Below are 19411 nucleotides of genomic sequence, written 5' to 3' on the forward strand. Positions count from 1 at the left end.
TTTCGTGCATTTTACTTTCTTGCAATTGAATTTTGTTTTCAATGGTCATTACATTTAAGTGTCTTGAATAAATAAGATAATAATGAAATACATGTATCACGAAGTTTGGGAATAAAGTGACGGGTGGCACCAAAATTTTTCAAACAGTTGAAATATGGGAAAAAGACTGGAAATAAATTATTTGCATCGATATGTCCTGATGACAATTTTAAAGAAAATAAAAAAGTGTTTGCATAAATTGAAGAATTATTTCCTATGTTGTGACTGGGGTTGTGTTGGGGTAGGGGGGGCGATGACAACTTTCTCATTGGCTCAAGGGGGCGATTCTTTCAAAAAGGTTAAGAACCACTGGCCTAGATGACTCTAGAGAGCCAGTTTGATGTAGTGATTAAGTTATAGAGCTAGAAATGGGAGATCATGAGTTCAAGTGCCTTCGACAGGAAGCCAGCTGGGTGACCTTGGACAGTCAATCTCTCTCTGCCCTAGGAAGGAAGCAGTGGTAAACTACTTCTGAAATCTTACCAAGAAAACTGCAGGGACTTTTCCAGGCAGTCACCAATACTGATTCAAAGGGAGGAAGAAGAGGAAAAGGAGAAGACTAGTTTTTAGCAGTTATTTGTGCACCGAGAAGAGGCTCCCAATTCGATTTATTTATTGTTTATTTATTTAGAAAATGTATATAGCCACCTGCAGCAATTCTAGGTGGTTTACAAACAATAAAAACACAGTATAAATTTTTTTAAAAAAAAAACACAGTATAAAAAAAAATTTAAAAAAATCACCACCAGTCACTCCCAGCAACAACACATGATTATGTAAGCTATTTGGTGGTCTGGGTTCCCCAGGCCCGCTGGCAAAACCAAGTTTTCAGGGCCTTATGAAAGACTGTCAAAGTGGGGGTCAGTCTAATTTCTGCAGGCATGTTGTTCCAAAGGGACGGAGCCACCAGGGAGAAGGCCATTCTTCTGGGTCCTGCCAGATGTAGCTCCTTATGGGACAGGACCTGCAGCATTCCCTGCTCTAGTGGGTCCAGTGGATATTACCGGCAAGAGACAGTCCCTCAGATAAATTCTATAGTAATACAAGTCGTGAAATAGACTTAAAAGAAAAATGCTCTGACTTCAGCATTGCCCCAATCACCATTATGTACTTTTCACCATTGCCGGTAACTATGAGCAAAGTATGAAATTATAGAATGCTCTTTAGAGCAGGCTGCCAACTCCACTAAACAAATGGTTGTGTGGGATACTCAATGGATAGAAATCATTATTTGTCACCATGAGGTACAAAAATCATACATGCAGCAAATTCTCTCATGTGTTGTAAGGAAAAATAAGTTCACAGGCGGTTATAATTTCTTACTATATCTAGCTGAATCGTGCTGTTCAAGTTGAAAGGAAGAAAAATGTTGTTCCCTCTAAGAATGAGTCAACTTCTTGAAAACATTTCTTTTGTGAATCCCATTTGATTCTGTTCCATAAAAAAACCTTCAGTATAATCATCCCACGCTTAATTATTTTTCATTGGTATTTAATGAGTATAATAATTACTGTTTTTGTTAGAGGATAGAAACGAAGAAAGAATATGGTTCTTACTTTGAGAATAGAACACTAAAAATCCATAACTAGTGAACATTTTCTTCTTAACTCCTGTTGAGTTATAATCCTAGCCAGAGAAATTACTTTGTCTTCTCTGGGGTGTATTTTTTGTGACCAAAATGTGTGTTACTTAGTACAATTCCAGATTTTCCAATAAGACTCCCTATTTTCGAGGATTAGATAGATATTTCTAGCATGTGCACATCCTAATGATGGGTTTCTTAGATTTCCTGGAAGATAATTTTTTTGAAAATTTGTATGATTAGTCAAAAGCTTAGAGAATGAGCAGCTCAGACTTCATTTACAATAAACTATTGTAGTCTTTAACTATCCCATGTGCCATCAAAATGACTTCATAAGAGGGGGATTTTTGAAGCTAGGTATGAGGTATCCAGGCTGTCTTTATTGCAACTCTTTCATTTGAATTGCAATTAAAAGTTTGTTCCTGAAGTCATCCAGGTGAACATCCAATCCTTAAATCGCTTGGATAATGTTCTTGCCTTGTCATGTTTCTTAGTGACATATTCTGTAATCCCAAAGTAGATCTAGAAATTCAGAATCTGTGTCAAGCCAAATTATTGAGATAGCAATGGTGCACTTAGTCGTTGCAGTGTCTTAAGGAAAAATTATTGGAATTTTTTTTAAAATTAAGCATTTTGTTTCTATGTATGTCTGAATAAACATGCATATAAAAGTGCCCATCAGTGCAGAACTATACAGATTGAAAGTGTAATCTTACCATGGTGTTCTCTGAGTGTCATATATATTGATGATTTGGTGAGTGTATTTATGTTTAGCTGTGTTCATTCTATATTAAATAATTTGCATGTAAGTCACGTTCTGCTTTCTGCTCTCCAGATAAAATGTGCACAATATTGGCCACAAAAAGAGGAGAAAGAAATGTTCTTTGAAGATACAAACTTTACATTGACCTTAATATCAGAAGATGTAAAATCCTATTATACAGTCCGACAATTAGAACTGAATAACCTCATAGTGAGTATGATAAAAATTAAATCAATGTGCTATATTTTGCAGCATTGGTTCTCTATTAACATGGGTGATGCTTAGCATTCTTGATGCTTCAAGAATTTTTATAGTTGAAATTAAAAGTCTTAAGTTTTGATTTTGGATAGCATTTCATTCTAATTTTGAATATTGCTAATATCCAGGATTTTTAATTCTATGATGTCTGTTGGGAATGGCATTATCACTATCCTGCTGTTATTTCCTATAACTTCACATTTGTTAGGCATTTTCCAAAGCTTAACAGGATGCTTCCAATTTACAAATTGCAAGTCCATTTTTCATCTTTAATTTATTAATTTACTTAACACTTTACAGACACATGAAACGCGAGAAATTCTGCATTTTCATTACACAACGTGGCCTGACTTTGGAGTCCCGGAATCTCCAGCTTCATTCCTCAACTTCCTGTTCAAAGTGAGAGAATCGGGGTCTCTGAGTCCTGAGCATGGTCCCATTGTAGTGCATTGCAGTGCTGGAATTGGAAGATCAGGAACTTTTTGTCTGGTTGATACTTGTCTTCTCTTGGTAAGAATGGCTGATAGGCATAGCAGGAATTTGAGTTGGTTATATGGTTGGTTCAACTGGGCTCAGGGCAAAATACTTTTCAGGGACTTCTGCAAGGTATTTTTGTTTTGATCACCATTGTGCTTCTGCAATAAAGGCTGCTGAATGGAGTAGGAACTGATATGGAGGCCCATAAGTTAGACCAGGGGTCCCCAACCTGTGGGCCATGGCCCACTACCGGGCCATGGCCTGCTGGCCACCGGGCCGCAGAACAGGCTGGCCAGTGTGTGCACTCACCCCCACTCATGCTAGCGCCACCATTACGCTAGTGGGACGCCACACGGCAAAAACAGGGTGCCACTAGCACGTGCACATAAAATGCTTCCTCCTCCCTTTCCTTCTGGTCTGCCAACCGAGGAAGGTTGGAGACTTCTGATCTAGGCCAGGAGTCGTCAGCCCCTGATCTGTGGACCGGTACTGGGCCGCAACATGCTAGCAACCAGTCCATAGAAACCAGCAAAGCCCCATCCATGGAATGCAGGCAGCACACAAAACCACGCACTCTCAGTCCGTGGAAGAACCTTTCTCCACGGAACCGGTCCCTGGTGCCCAAAAGGTTGGGGACCTCCGAGTTAGACAATATCCCATATTTCTTTTCAATTTTGACATTGAAAAAGAAAAGACTGGAAGGGGAAAGAAGAGGGTACAGCAGGTGGGAGAAACACAAAAACCACTGTTGTTGAAGTTTTCCCATAAATCTTTTGAGTAAATCCCATTCTTCAGTGCTGTGTTTTGGCTTCAAAGCTTAGCACCAGCAGAATGTTCAGTAAAGTCTGACCTCTGTTAGTCAATACTTACCACCAATTCTTTCTTGTTCCAATTACACTGTACTTCTTGATTTGGGCAATGTTTAACATTATATTTTTGATTTTCATTGCCTTAAATTTTAAGCTGCTTTGAAATAATTCATGAATAGCTCTCCAAGACTCTTTAGTGTCTTCCTAGAATTCTATTGTATACTATTCTAGCCTATCTAAAACCCTGGTGGGAAATCCCATGCTGTCCTAAGACTGTAGGATTTATTTGGAAGTACATCCTGCAACTTTTGGGGGAAAAGTCACGACAACAACCCTTGCAAAGGATTACAATGCTAAGCATGTTTACTGTAATGTAAGATCCATTGTGTTCAGTGGTGTTTACTTAGTAGCATTTAGGATAAGTGTAATTAGGATTGCAGCAATTGTGTCTTGCCCAATGTATTTCTGATTACAACGTACTCCATGCTGATATTATTACATGTCTAAAAGCAGGCACTTTGGACCTTTTTTCCTAGAAAGTTTAGTATTATTTTCTTTTTGCCCTTCCCTTAGTAAAATTCTAATTTCTAATCCTTGTAGCTGTAGGGATGAACTTGACAAGGTTCACAGGTTGCATGAAGCCATTATTTGCTTAAGCATGATTTATTTAATACATCTTGGTTGACCGGGTTTAGAAATAAACCATTTTGTGGTTTACTGTAGGATGTGACTAAACGGCATAGTTGAAATGGTATTAGCAGAAGTAATAAGGGTTATGCTTAGCTCCCTAGCAGGACTAGTTTATTAAGTAGTAAACTCCTGCACTGTATACCCCTAATGTTCTTTTTCCTACATTTGGTTACTAATTGATTTATTTAATTTTGCTTTTTTTAAGTTATCAAATAATAACATAAATTCAAGATATCTATAAAAAGATATAGAAAATATTTTTAAAAAATTTACTAAAAAGTCAGATTGATGAACCTGAAAGGATTCCAGAGGGAACTGGGGGATATCCCGGGCGATTTACTGCACGGTCCTGCTGAGGCTCTGGTTATGACCTGGAACCGAAGGGCAGCTGACCCTTTGGATAGGATTGCGCCTCTTTTGACCCATCACTCCAGGTACTCTCAATGGTTCACGGAGGAGCTGTGGGTCTGAAAAGGGTGAAGAGATGCCTAAAGTGCCCCTGGAGGAAAATGAGAGAGGAATCCAATCAGATGTGACTTAGAGCTGGTATTAAAGCCCATCTGATGGGGGTAAAAGTGGCGAAACAGCATTATTTCATTGTATCTGCAGTGTCGTTAATGTTATTATTTAATGTTTCATTGTTTTTTGTTGGTTTTAATGATTGTAAGATGTCTAGCTTTGCCTCCTGGCCAGATGGGCAGCATATAAGTTGAATAAGTAAATAAATAATGATCATAGATGACATCCATATGGTTTTCTTGGTAAAAATACAGAAGTGGTTTACCATTGCCTTCTCCCACACAATATGAATTGATGCTTTTGGCATTGTCATGAAAATGTTGATCTGCCTCCAATATCTTCCTTTAGCATTGTCTGCTTGCTTTTCCTGGGTGTTCCTGCTGGGAATATATATATATTCTTGGCAAACGCTTTCAATGTTCTTCATTCATCTCTTCCTAGAACATTCCCCCCCCCCCCACTACCACCGCCACAATGAGGCAGTGTGTTCAATTCTTTGTTTAGCAATGATAGTTATCTATAAGAAATTTTATACCAAACATGACTACCACAGATATAAGAAAAAATATCTTTTTTACAATCTCTCCAGCATTGGCAAGCATAATTCTGATAGATAAGTGCCAGTCTAACTGGGATCAAATGCCATCAGTATATAATGTTTCACTGCAATTCCTGGACTAAAGCTGAGGTGAATTCACCTGATTTCTATAATTCTGCAAATTTGTTTCTTGTATGGATTTACCAAGATCAGTATCTCAAGCTTCCTTTAAATCCTGGGGTGGATCTCCTATTGCTAATTGCAGTAACAATCTATATAATTTTTTAAATTGTTTCCTTGGGTTCTTCTAAGTAACTATTAGATTCTCAAATTGCTGAATCTCTAACATTCATGTTACCTAAAGGAGATTTGAGTTGATCCCAGAAAAACCATGATAACTTACCATCTATTCATTGCTGTATCTTATTCTATCTGCCTGTCTTTCTGTCTTCTATATAATCTATCTACCTACCTACCTACCTACTTAGAAACTGCCATCTCACATAGTGACTCAATGTTAGGCTTTATGGACCTAATATTTATTGCTATAATATAAAATATTTTAGTCTAAAAGTAATGGATTTTATTTTAAGAACATTTTATTATAAGGTAATAAATACTGAAATGTGATTTACAAACATAAAACTCATGTTCTGCAAATAAATAAAACAGTTGGCAAATAAAGCCAACTGTTTCTAAGGGGCCTGAGGACGTTGTAATTCCTTATCTATTGTTGAGTAGTGGAACTAAGCATGATAGCTGCAAATGTTTTCAGAGGAATGGTCATTTTTAATATGGTAAGAAATAAAATTCTTTGAGCCCCCTTAAAATTATATTATTATGGTGTGAAGTTCACAGAAATTCAGCTATAATAAAATGTGCTATCTTTGTGTTTTTATTGAATATTGTGTCGTTTTAGGAGACTTGAGAATTCTTAATATCAGTGGTTTGCAACTACTGTGCAAATGAAAATTTATAGTACTGTATGCTTTTATGGGATCAAATTCTTGTTGAGTTGCATGTGTTTGTTCTCAGGAATTACTTTTCTGGTTTGTTGCATAAGTGCTGATTTCTCATTGTTCCTGCATTCATGGCCATTTTTTGTCGATATATGAATTTTTTACATCATGTGTGTTGTTTTATTTCAAAAGTCCCTGTGAATTCTGAGAAACATGATAAGATAGTTCACTAAGTATCACCTCTCTTTGTGCAGATGGACAAAAGGAAAGATCCTTCTTCTGTCGACATTAAACAGGTTCTTTTAGAAATGAGGAAATACCGAATGGGGCTTATACAAACAGCAGACCAACTTCGCTTCTCATACTTGGCTGTTACAGAGGGAGCCAAATTTATTATGGGCGATTCTTCAGTACAAGTGAGCGCAATACATATGGTTTTCAATTTCAGTTATTCTTTACAGTGAGTCTTAGGTTTTAGTATGTAGAAGAATTCCAATGCAGTGATATGCATTAAAAAGAAGTGGTCCATGATTTATTTATTTATTTTTGCATGCTAGTCAACATAGCTAATAAACAAACATAGCAAATGATATAGAAACTTTTGGTATTTTCAAAGGTAATAGATGATAGGTAGGTAGGAAGAGAGAGAGAGAGAGAAATAGAGAAATAGATAGTTGATAGACAGATATATAATACAGAGTTTATTATGACATATATTTGGGGGAATTACAGTAGTCTTTCTCAGATTCCTAATCAATAAGAGTTAGTAATGATTATGATATTCATAATTAGCATATGAGAAATACTTTTCCATTAGAGATATGATTTAACAGTAGTAGAATGGCAAGAAGTTATTATCCCTGTTTGTGCCATAGGAAGTTGAGTTTGAACCTCTTAATAAGTTACAGCTTAGCTGTTTCACATTGAAATCTGATATTATAGTCCTTCGTTTTAAAATAAGCTATGATGGTGTCTCCCTGGAGGTTGAGATATTCTTCTTGATGCCCACTTTTTCTTCATGGATATTTATCAGATTTGAAGTCTATTTATTTTCATGGAATTAGTTGATTTATCTTCTGTAAAAAGTAGGACATTGATGACAAATGGTGGTATACTTTTGTAGTAAAATGAGAAAGTATATGATCAAGAATGAGCACCAGCTGCAGTGAAGAACATGTTTAGGATTATATGAGATTCTGATTAGAAACACAACTCCTTGTTCACAGTTTACAAATGCAGGGAACCATTGTTACAAAGATAGGGCAAAACATGCCCCAATTCTTCATTTGTTGATTTTTTTTTTCAATGTAATTTATGACTCCCAACAACTCTGGGAGGGTTACAGTTAAAACTACAAAACACAAAGCAGAACCACGGCCCTCCAAAACAACATAAAGCAATAATAACAAAAAATGTTTATTCTGCCCTTTCTTTCCACTTCCTGTGTGTATTTTGTACACAAGAAGACAAGGATAAGAGAGGTTTCTCTGAAGCATGTGTTTTCCATAAGAAAGTTTCTCATATATATTTAAATATAACAAACTATAACAACTTTTTCATAAATATAGCAATAGCACTTAGACTTATATACCACAGCCCTCTCTAAGTGGTTTACAAATATCAACATATTACCCCCAACAATTTGGGTCCTCATTTTACCAACCTTGGAAGGATGGAAGGCTGAGTCAACCTCGAGCCCCATCAGGATTGAACTGCTGGCAGTCGACAGAATTAGCTTATAATACTGCATACAGAATTAGCTTATAATACTGCATTCTAACACTGTGCCACCCTTGCTCTTATATATATATATATATATATATATATATATATATATATATATATATATATATATATATATATATATATATATTTGTTTTCTGAGGTTTTCCCGGGTGTTTGTATGTAGGTCTTTGGTTGTTCGGGTTTTCTCCCGCGTAAAATTGGAAGTGTCTTGGCGACGTTTCGACAAAGTCTCATTCGTCATCTTCAGGCTGGTGCTTTTGGCTTCGTGCTTCTAGGAGCAAAGGGGATATACATATATATTCATTTTAATGTCTCTATAAATTTTAGGTTCCTAGATATCCAGGAAAATGTTCGGGGGTTGAGGGAATTAATGATCATTTTAGAGAAGTTAATAATTCCTTCTTCATGTTGAAGGAGCAGTGGAAAGAACTCTCTAATGAAGACTTGGATCCACCACCAGAGCATACTCCTCCTCCTCCGAGGCCACCCAAAAGAACCTCTGAAATGAATAATGGAAGGGTGCATGATCCTATGGAAGTTTTTTCAAAGCATTCAAGGGCTGAGGAAGAAATCAAGTATGCTGCCAGGGCTTTGGAAGCCAGTGTCCTAGATGGCAGAGCTTATTCCTCTGAGCAGCAGGGCATGGAGAGGTAATGTTGCCAAGGAGTACTTTGGAGTATTTATTGTAGATTCTCAACAAATTGTCTCAGCTTAAAGTATGTTCCCATTAGTTTGTGTCCTCTGCTCCTTTTTTTCCAATGCATTCGGTAAAATACACTGAAAATATAATTCTCTTTCGCATATGTCAGGGTATGAAATAAAATTAGACATTTGAAAGTTGAGTCTTTTTTGCTGTAGGTTGCATTATCTTAGAATAGAATAATAGAACAAAAATGTATTGTCACTTTGAATGTACACTAATCGGCATATGTTAAAATGACATTTTGTAGTATACAGCTCTAAAAGGGTCACCCCCTCCAATATGCACTACATAAATATGACAAAAATAGATAAATACAGAATTATGCATATACCCATATATATTACGATTTGGATGAGGGGATGGATACATGGGGAACTCATCAGATTCGCAGACGACACCAAGTTGGCAGGAATAGCCAACACTCCAGAAGACAGGCTTAAGATACAGAAGGATCTGGACAGACTTGAACACTGGGCATTATCTAATAAAATGAAATTCAATGGTGAAAAAAGCAAGGTTCTACATTTAGGCAAGAAAAACCAAATGCACAGCTATAGTATAGGGGGTACCTTGCTCAATAGTAGTAACTGTGAGAGGGACCTCGGAGTCCTAGTGGATAATCACCTAAATATGAGCCAGCAGTGTGCTGCAGCTGCCAAAAAAGCCAACACAGTGCTAGGCTGCATTAACAGAGGGATAGAATCACGTGAAGTGTTAATACCACTTTACAATGCCTTGGTAAGGCCACACTTGGAATACTGCATCCAGTTTTGGTCACCGCAATGTAAAAAAGATGTTGAGCTCTAGAAAGAGTACAGAGAAGAGCAACAAAGATGATTAGGAGACTGGAGGCTAAAGCATATAAGGAACGGCTGCTGGAATTGGGTATGTCTAGTTTAATGAAGAGAAGGACGAGGGGGGACATGATAGCAGTGTTCCAATATCTCAGGGGCTGCCACAACAAAGAGGGAGTCAAGTGCCTGAGGGCAGGACAAGAAGCAATGGATAGAAACTAACCAAAGAGAGAAGCAACCTAGCACTAAGGAGAAACTTCCTGACAGTTAGAACAATTAACCAGTGGAACAACCTGCCTCCAGAAGCGGTGAATGTTCCAATACTGGAAGTTTTTAAGAAGAGACTGGACAGCCATTTGTCCGAAATGGTATAGGGTTTCCTGCCTGAGCAGGGGGTTGGACTAGATGACCTCCAAGGTCCATCCCTTTGAACTTTATTATTGTTGTTGTTGTTGTTGTTGTTATTGTTATTGTTATATGACACAGAGAAACATCACAATCTTCTGGAAAAAGAAGCTTTTAAATGCTTTAAATTTAAATGCTTTAAATTTAAATGCTTTAAATTGAATTCCGTATGGACAATATAATATTGCCATATCTGAGATAAAAGCCACCTTATACCTGAGCTACTTTAGTAATCTAATAAAGGATATAAAAGTATAATTCTTACAAGTCAAAAAATAACTTTGAAAGAAGCTAATATTTTTCTTACTTGCCTTCTGAAATAACATTGCTTAAAAAAAAATCCATGATAGCATATGAGTTTGAAGGAAGAATGACTTGTCTTATAGTTTGAAAATATTTTAATTTATTTACTTAAATTTGCAATGGCTAAAAATGAAGGAGAGCATTTTATTTAAACATTTCTCAGTGGAATGAAGTATTTTAACTGAGCTTAAATGTTGTCAGGATGAAACTATAAATTTCATGTAAGTTTATTACTCTTGGGAAAGGGGGATATATAAAAAAATAATTATGGAACTAATGGTCCTGTGTGGTTCTACTTCAGATTCTTTAAGATAAAATTTGCAGAGAAACGCCTTACCCCACTTCAGAGGAAATTTAGAGGTGATTTCAGGTTTTCCAGCTCCATTTATGGAAACTTTTTCCAGAAATTGAGTGAGATAGTTATCAGAAACATAAAGGAGAAATGAAGTGTATTTTAACACTAGATGTCACTATTGCTTTTTATATCAATAGGACCCCTTTCCTAATTTGTCCTGTTTTAATTTAGCTCTTCTTATTAAGAAGTCATTTAATGACTTAAATGACAGAACCAGAGTATTGGAATCATGCTAGAGAAAGCTCATTTACTTTTCAAATTAAGCCTCACTAATCACCACGCACCAAAGAATTCTTCTAATCTCTGCGTGTTTATTGTCCTGCAGCACCAGTCCAGATAGTACGCTTAGGAAGAGAACTGTTGATGCTTCACCATGCAATGATGAAATTTTGAAGCCAGAAGAAGAGGATGAAGAAAGCATGATGACAACTTGGAAACCATTCCTGGTCAACATCTGCATGTTCACTGTCCTGACAGCGGGCGCATACCTCTGTTACAGAGTATATTTTCATTGATGGACATCACTTTGGTGGTATCAGAATACCAGTAACATCCGTGGTGTTTCATTTGTTTCTGTGTAAGAAAGCTAAAGGGGCAACTAAGCCTTATCCAAGTGGAAATGTATGGTATGTTAGAGAAGTTGGAACTTTGGTTAGGGTTTAAAGAGAAAGTTGATGCACTAGGGTTTAGGATTTAGCCCTAGGTCCCAAGAACATAATATTCTAATCTCAGGGCCTTAAGATATTCAGGAGTAAGCAGAGAATATGCCAAATAAGTCTTGTGTTTTTCATTTTTTTTCCTTATTTTTTAAATGGAATAATAAGAGTTTACAACACATTGCTGGGTTTTTTCAATATTTTAAAATCAGGGGGGTACCTTTGTTGTTCTTTTGGTGGTTTTTCAGAAAAAGGAACTAGGCACAAGTGAAAATTGCCTGTGTTCTCCAAGCATTTTTAACCCAGTACGCAATCTTATTCCTTTAAACAACCACTGTATACACAGAAACACACCCCTGAAGAATGTACAGTTTTTTGAGAGAGAGAGGGAGCTTTTCACTCTTTGCCTTTTTAAGGACTGATGGCTCAGTCTAAAGAACCACTTATGCATAGCCTCCTAATAGATTTGGATGTTGCTCAGGAGCTCTGGTGAATGAATGGAGACTGGACAGTAGTGTTCTCTCCATGCTCGTTGGATTGCAACCTGAGTTTTTTGGCAGTGCAAATAATATGGGATGTATTTTATTTTACTCAAGTAGGTTCTTGCTTCAGTAACATGCTATAAATGGGCACCACTTTTTCTCAGGGCATCCCAACAGGTCAATGCTACAATATTCTCCCTCCTTTTTGGACAAAATGAGTGATTCCTCTCCCTACTCACCATCAGTGCTCCTTGCTATTTGTCAATCATCTCTTGCACTCTTATTTCTGTGTACATGCCCATTGTATTGCACGATCAACTTCCTAAAAAATATTTAGCTGTGTATATAGTTTCCTATCCTTATGGAGAAGGGGAAGGGAAATGTAAGCAGAATGTCCACCAGCATTTATATATCAGATACTTGCTTTAGAAAAGGACCAGGGTGTAAGCTTCGTCATCCTATGGAATGTAAAATACAATCTCATTCTAGACTTACCCTGTGAAGAAATGTCCTGTGCCTATACAGAGTAGAAGAGGAACCATTTTAAAATCATCGCTATCTTAACATACATGAAACCCTTCTTACGGTAAAGATCCAGTGCAATGTTTCTCAGCAAAACTTCAGTGCTGGGCCAGCTCTTCTCTCGATCTTTTCCTGTTACAAACCTCTGTGCTGGTGATTTTTCAGTGTTGTTTTTAGAACAAAGATTCCAAGATTAGCTTTTATTTGGCTTAGCTGTTTAGGAGCCAGGTTTAAGGCTGCAATCTTATGCATCCTTGAATGAAGCCCTACTGAACTCCGTAGCTCTGACTGTTAATTCAGATGTGTAAGATTTTTGCTTTATCCGTGAGCCTTCTACCTCTGCTGAAGAGGAGATTTGCACCCTAACTCAGAACAAATCCTTTGTTCCGTATTTGAAGAGAGAATCTGTTTGTATTTTATTTTATTTTATTTTAGGTACAGCTGTAGCTGCTAAGAAAAGAGTAAAAAATTGACCAATCATGTGTTTTGTTGTTCTAAATATTATGACTGGGGAAGTATGCTGATGTTGATAACCCCCTTTTCCCCTCTTTATAAGCAATATAAATAACAAAAGGAACCTTGTTACAGAGGGGAAAGAGTACTGAAGTTGCAGCTGTTTCATTAACAAAATGGCACCCTATTTACAGTGCAAGTTATTTGGAAATTCTATATTCTACCTATATAGCACTTAAGTATCATCATCTCTTCTAAAAAAATCTGTGATATATCAGGGTTCTCACTCCATATTTATTTTGCTCCTCAATTCTGACCAAAGTTGGCTTTTTCTTCTTTAAACAAATGAGATGTTAAAGAAAGGTCTTGGAGAAGGGGAAGGAAGAAAAGGTGAAATGAGGCTAGTATCAAGGTTTTTTCAAAATGACAATAATACATTCATAGGTAGTCCTGGATAACTCACAGCCTTACCTATGAGAAAGAGGAATTTTATTAAGCAGTCAATACTTAGTAATAATATTGGAAACATGAAAATATTGACATGATTATAGAAAATGGCATAATATATAATGGCTCATCTATGTATTTTGCTACTCAGTATGTGATTGCTTTGTCCCTCTTACATTCTGTCATCCACTAGAATATTATTCAGACACATTTGTATCACATTTTTATTCAACTGCATGTATAAAAGTCTCCTAAAAATGTCCTGATTGAAATCCATGTGCTTAAAAGGTGAACATAATTTTTATATTTCTGCTTTCTGATGTGCCCAATTATACTTGCATGATTTGATTATTTAAATGGCTGTGATTCCAAGGGTGTCGCTGAAGTGTTTTCATTCAGCTCCAAGATTGGTAGGTGTGTGTGTTCTCTTTAAAAAGAAAAAAAAAGCCCAGTTGCCTGTATCTTGCCTATTATTTGGCAGTTTTTCTATGTACACCATCTAAACCAGTTGTATAGCACTCATTTCAATCAAGTAACTATAGTACAAACATTCCAGAGTGTGTACAAAGCCATATTCACACCTCTCTCTCTCACACACACACACACAAACACAAGTTTTCTATGGCAACTTGCTGAAACGTGAAGTGCCAAGACGGGCATTCAGCAAGAGGGGTCAAAAATGTCAAGATGGCAACCACAACCACTCGATTGAAGGCCCACCCCCTTTTGATGTGTGTGACATATATAAAAAGGGGTAGGTTCAACTTTACGGGCACAGGGACCATCTTAACTATTTTTATTTCCCAGAGACGCCCCCATGCCAAGATACTTTAAATTGTCTTCTGATAGTGTGAAGGAAACAGTGATTTAGAAAGTTCACCAGAATGAAGCTAGAACTGAAAATCTTTTTTTTTTTTTTAAATGAAAGGATTTTGGTTAAAAAAAATAACTTTTTGATGAAAGAATTGTATTATCTTTTCCACAATGACATGGTCAACTTCGGAATGTATCTCCACAGCAACGTGATTGTACTATATTTAATCTGTCAGGAAGAACTAAAATTCTTTTTTTTTGTTGTCCCAAGGCAGCCAAGAAATTTTTTCTGATTACCATGTTCCTCTCAAGTCCGCCAGCATCACTTATTTGCCTTGATCATTTTGAACAAAAGAAATGCTGTATCCAATCAAAAATCTTTTTTATGGTCGTAGACCAGCATAAGAAGGGTGGAATAGAAAATGCTATAAGAAATACAGTAGGAAGCCCCGATAAAGCTCAGCGAGGTGTGGATACGGCTTGTCATGCTGAACTGTAAGCATTTTGTTTTGATGTCCTTGTACATGTAATGTAGTAGTTTGGGGTGTGTATATATACAGTAGCATTTCAAAGTGGATGTATTGGTTAACCTATTCTTGGGCGGGGTTGGGGAGGGGGAAGGAAAAGAAATATCCATGTTTAAACTTGTTAGAAAGTTAGTGAGCTGCTCTGCTATATGCCTTAAGCAAATATTTACTCATCAGGTCTTTCTTTTTTACCAATTGCCATAGAAAACTTTTTTAAGAAAAGAAATAAAATAAGATAAAAACAAGCTAAATGTTTTGGTATAATACGTTTTCAGGTATATTGTCTCTTACATAAGGTGTTGCAACAACCTTACAGTTTCAGTAAAACTGTACAGTTTTTCAACTTCCCATACAAATTTTCAGTTCTCATTTTAGCTGCAACAATAAAATTCTTTTATAAAGAAACACTTGTCTGATTTTTCTCCGCTTCCTTTTTTTGTTTCAGTGGCAGCAGCAAAAGCTCATTGAAGCAAATATTAGTCTGTGGGAAATTTTTAATTATTTTACCTTGAAATTGCAGACTAGCCTGTTCTCATAAACTGGTAGGCAGTTGTGGGGAAAGATTTTCCATGCTTGATTACGATGGCGGTTTATCTCCTTCACTGTGGTAAGAGATTGCAATCTCCTAATCTCATACACTAATAAATATTTTAATTGGTGAAAAAGATTGTTTTGAATTTTACATTCAGCCTCTGTATTGCCAAAAGAAAAGACATGGGGGGGGCGAGAGGGGGCACACAATGCTTGTTTAGCAAGAGTCAGAGATTAGGAAAGACTTCACCATTTGTAAAGATCTGTAGCTTTTCACAAAGGAGACTCTTGCTGAAGAAACAACCTGGTAAAGTAAGATAGTCAATAGAATTTGTATTGATAAATTCACAGAATCATTCATGGAATTGCAGTTCAAGAGGTGCCAACATCACTTCTAGAAGACTGTTCTAGAGAATGTTAGCCAGTAAGGCTGAATGCAAAATTGAGAGTCTAAACTTGTCAAGACTCTTCCAGTATAATATATGGGGAATGGGGAATGGTAGTTTTTTTTTTTTAAAAAAAAAACAATTTTAAATAGATTGGTATGGTGGTTAAAGGCAGTGAACTAAAAGTTAAGATAATATGAGTTTTGGTCCAACTTAAGCATAAAGTCAGCTGGGTGATTTTAAGACAAGACCTTCCTCAGTATTGGGAAGAAAGTATGGCAACCTATTTCTGAAAACATGGCCAAGAAAACTATAGACTTGTCCCTGCAGTCATCAAGAGTCAAAAATGACCAACACTTTTTCACTGCCATTGTTTAGCAGAGCCACCACCAAAACTTACTGGTCTGAAGGGGAAAAATTTATTAAAATTGCTATGTAATACATAGATATAGGTTTAGCCCAATAAAAATAAAAACAAAGGAGCCAATCTTGAAAAATTGAGCTGCATGTGAAAATATGGCCTGCCCAGTTCATGCAATAGTTTCCATTCATTGCAGCTTCCCCGCTAAGTAGCTAATTACCATCTCTTCTCCAGCACCTTAAAGTCAAACAAATTCACCCAAATGAAATTGACTCTTCTCTGAAACTCTCATTTCATTTTGTTGTTGAATGTTCTGTAAATGACCACTTGAAAATGAAAATCCTTTTCAGATATTTTAATAAAATCTTTTTTAAAAAACTGAATATTCAAACTAGTCATAGCAATAAATACTGAAAAATACAGAGCAAAATACACTGTATAAAAGGATTTTGATCAGGTGATGAAAACCTACTTGTACATTTGGTATGGTCAACCATTATCAGTCAAAGGAAAACCATATTGTGGATTCAAAGCTTTCGTGCCTGTTTACTCAGTACCAGGTATTGCCAAGATCAATGAAAACATTATAAAAATATATTTCAGGTGACCACTAGAAGCATTTAAAAATGGTTCTTTGTTATTGCTTCCAAAGGATAGGAGGGAATTGTTTTTCTTTTGTATCCTATGTATTATTACTTATTGCATACAGCCATTTTAAACTCCATTGACAGAAACAAAGACATAATATCAATTTATCTATTCAAATCTTTGGGAGACAATAATTAATGTATTCAATTACGTGAATGGAAATTTTCACTCAATAGGTGCATAAGTAACTCCCCCTTTTTACAATCCTGTAATGCCTTTACTTGGGGTAGAATTGGAGTGACTGGATGGAGCTGAGTGTTTACTGACTGGATATCTTTCAACAATAACAATAGTACTTAACTTATATACAACTTCACAGTGTTTTACAGCCCTCTCAAAGTAGTTTACAGGGTCAGCATATTGCCCCCGACAATCTGAGTCCTCATTTTACCGACCTCGGAAGGATGGAAGGCTGAGTCAACCTTGAGCCAGTCAGGATTGAACTCCTGGCATTGGGCAGAGTTAGCTTGCAATGCTGCATTCTAACCACTCTGCCACCACAGCTCTTCAAATAGTTGGATAAATAGAAATAGGAAATAGGTGTAATGGGGACAAGGAAGGAGGGAGGAAAGGGCTGTCAAAAATGTGAACATGGTAATATCTTAAATGGAAGCTACAGGGACGACCAACAACTATTTGTAAAGCTCCAGTCTCAGTCCACAAATCCAAGAATTTTATGTCGAGTTTTAATCTATGTGGAAAGTTCTGTCTGCTTTTTCACATGCATTGTGCAGATGATACAAATAAAAACAGAATACGCTTCAATAATCCAGTTGCAGCCACCATGGTAATTTTTTAAAAAACTTTGCAGATGCCCTTGTCCCCAAATCAAAGAATGAGAGATGCCTTATGGGAGGAGGACAGGGGAGATGTGTTTGCCCTAGGATGTTTTATGTAAAAAGTGGGGAAAATGTCTAAAATTTGAAATGATCAGCCTCAACTTTTGCCTTAAAGTCTCTGTGAGATCTGCTCCAAAGGAAAAAGGCCACTAGAAGGCAACCACAAGTTAATTTGCTGCATTAAGCTAATTATGTTAGAACTTTACATTTGAAAAATCTTGGTCTACAAGAATTAAATGAATAAATATATATAAAATAGTCTGCCTCCTCTTGTGTCAGAGAAGATAAATATTTGTCTTGAAACCAAAGGGGGACACCTAATAATTAAAAAAAGAAGCTTCTCCAATCTCATTCATCGAATCCAAAAATGGTGTTTGGGTTTCATTATACATCTTCAGCACTCAAATATAGTGCAAGTGTAATATTAATTATATTTAAGACTATAGAATGTGGATGCTTAAAAATATTTGTAGTTATGGTTTGTTATGTTTTCCAATGGCGTTCAACTTTTCTTTTTTCTTGGAAGACTCCTTTCTACTGTAGCATCTAACCCTTGGTTCCTCCTTTGAAGTTCTTGTTCAAAATATTGTAATTTCAATGTCAGCTTCTTGATACATAGCCTCTCTTAGATCACAGCATATTTTGTCCATTTTTTCGAAAGCCAATCTTCCCTTTTCTCCTGCAAAGAAAAACAGAAAGTAGCCATGACTGATAATAACTGTGTTGGGAATGGCAGTCCACCTTCTCTTCAGGCACCAATGGTCCTCCTCTTTCCAGATACTCAATAGCTATCTTTGCTAAGGAGATGGAGACTGCTCCAGCCCTTCCCTTTACTAGATATAGAAAAACTGTGTTTGACTTCAGTTTATTGATGTATGAAACAAATGTATATGGTCAACCATCTAAGCAGAGGAACTCTGGATGGTTAGCAAAGATACAAACAAGAAACATAATCTAGACCAATCACACATTACTGCACAAATGCCAGTACCAACTGGACCTGGCTGGAAACTTAAGACTTCATGGCTTCCCAGAAGACCAACAGAGTTGGGGGTCACCCATATTTCCTAAGAAAGGCTATTCTAAGTCAAGAGAAAGGCAGATAGCAAGCCAAGAATTAAACTGCAGCTTTGTACTGTGTTTATTTTCTAGGAATGCTGATGCTGGCTCCAAAGTTATTCTTGGGAATAAATCTGGCACATCAACTCCTCACTGACTTTCAAATCTTTTTTAAAAAGTGAAGTCAGGTGGAATAGAGAACCTGATGTGAGCCAAGAAGTTATTTGCAAACATTAGGCATTACCTAGTAATTATAGTATTTCTCAAACTGGATAATTTTATAAAGTTCAGTAAGGAGTACATGGTTTTAAAAGGAAGTTAAGAAAATGACTTCAAGTGACCATCCAAAGCAAATGTCTGGAGAAAGCCCATAGATTAATTCCATAGATTTGCAACTTCGTTTCAGTTGCTCTTCTAGTGGTACATATAAGCAGCCTGGGTTATCCAACTTCCTTCACTCTTGCTATCAAAAGAAGCCAAACCATCAATTCTCCTTTCTTGAATCTGTTAAAACAGATAGATGAAAGGTGGGGAGTAAATCCCATAAATAAATAAAAAGTTATCTGGTTGGATGAGCAAAGCTGATATTTCCCAATATATTTTCACAGTTGCTGAAGCATTTAGTTTATGTTTTCTTTCTAGCACCAGCTGCACTAAGACAAAATAATTTCTATCTGTCGTCAAAATATCATATCATTTGTGAACAAGATCAGGCCTACTAGAATGGCAGAAGTTGACCTTTGAATC

General features: G+C 36.6%; 2 protein-coding genes across 6 annotated transcripts in view; one reads left to right on the plus strand and one right to left on the minus strand.

Annotated features, from left to right (window-relative positions):
* The window catches only part of PTPN1 (protein tyrosine phosphatase non-receptor type 1), a 128610-nt gene extending 113365 nt beyond the window's left edge, over positions 1–15245 (plus strand). For all 4 annotated transcript variants that reach the window (XM_039345261.1, XM_039345263.1, XM_039345265.1 and 1 more), the window contains 5 exons: positions 2457–2594; positions 2943–3152; positions 6889–7050; positions 8795–9030; positions 11266–15245. In XM_039345261.1, the coding sequence (XP_039201195.1) occupies positions 2457–2594; positions 2943–3152; positions 6889–7050; positions 8795–9030; positions 11266–11455 (936 nt within the window). In that variant the 3' untranslated portion in view covers positions 11456–15245. The remainder of the gene's footprint in view (positions 1–2456; positions 2595–2942; positions 3153–6888; positions 7051–8794; positions 9031–11265) is intronic.
* Positions 15246–17212: 1967 nt separating this feature from the next.
* The window catches only part of RIPOR3 (RIPOR family member 3), a 120787-nt gene continuing 118588 nt past the window's right edge, over positions 17213–19411 (minus strand). For both annotated transcript variants that reach the window (XM_039345259.1, XM_039345260.1), the window contains exon 22: positions 17213–18284. In XM_039345259.1, the coding sequence (XP_039201193.1) occupies positions 18184–18284 (101 nt within the window). In that variant the 3' untranslated portion in view covers positions 17213–18183. The remainder of the gene's footprint in view (positions 18285–19411) is intronic.

Source organism: Crotalus tigris, unplaced genomic scaffold, assembly GCF_016545835.1.
Source record: "Crotalus tigris isolate CLP2741 ecotype Arizona unplaced genomic scaffold, ASM1654583v1 scf7180000017947.1575755, whole genome shotgun sequence".
Classification (NCBI taxonomy): domain Eukaryota; kingdom Metazoa; phylum Chordata; class Lepidosauria; order Squamata; family Viperidae; genus Crotalus; species Crotalus tigris.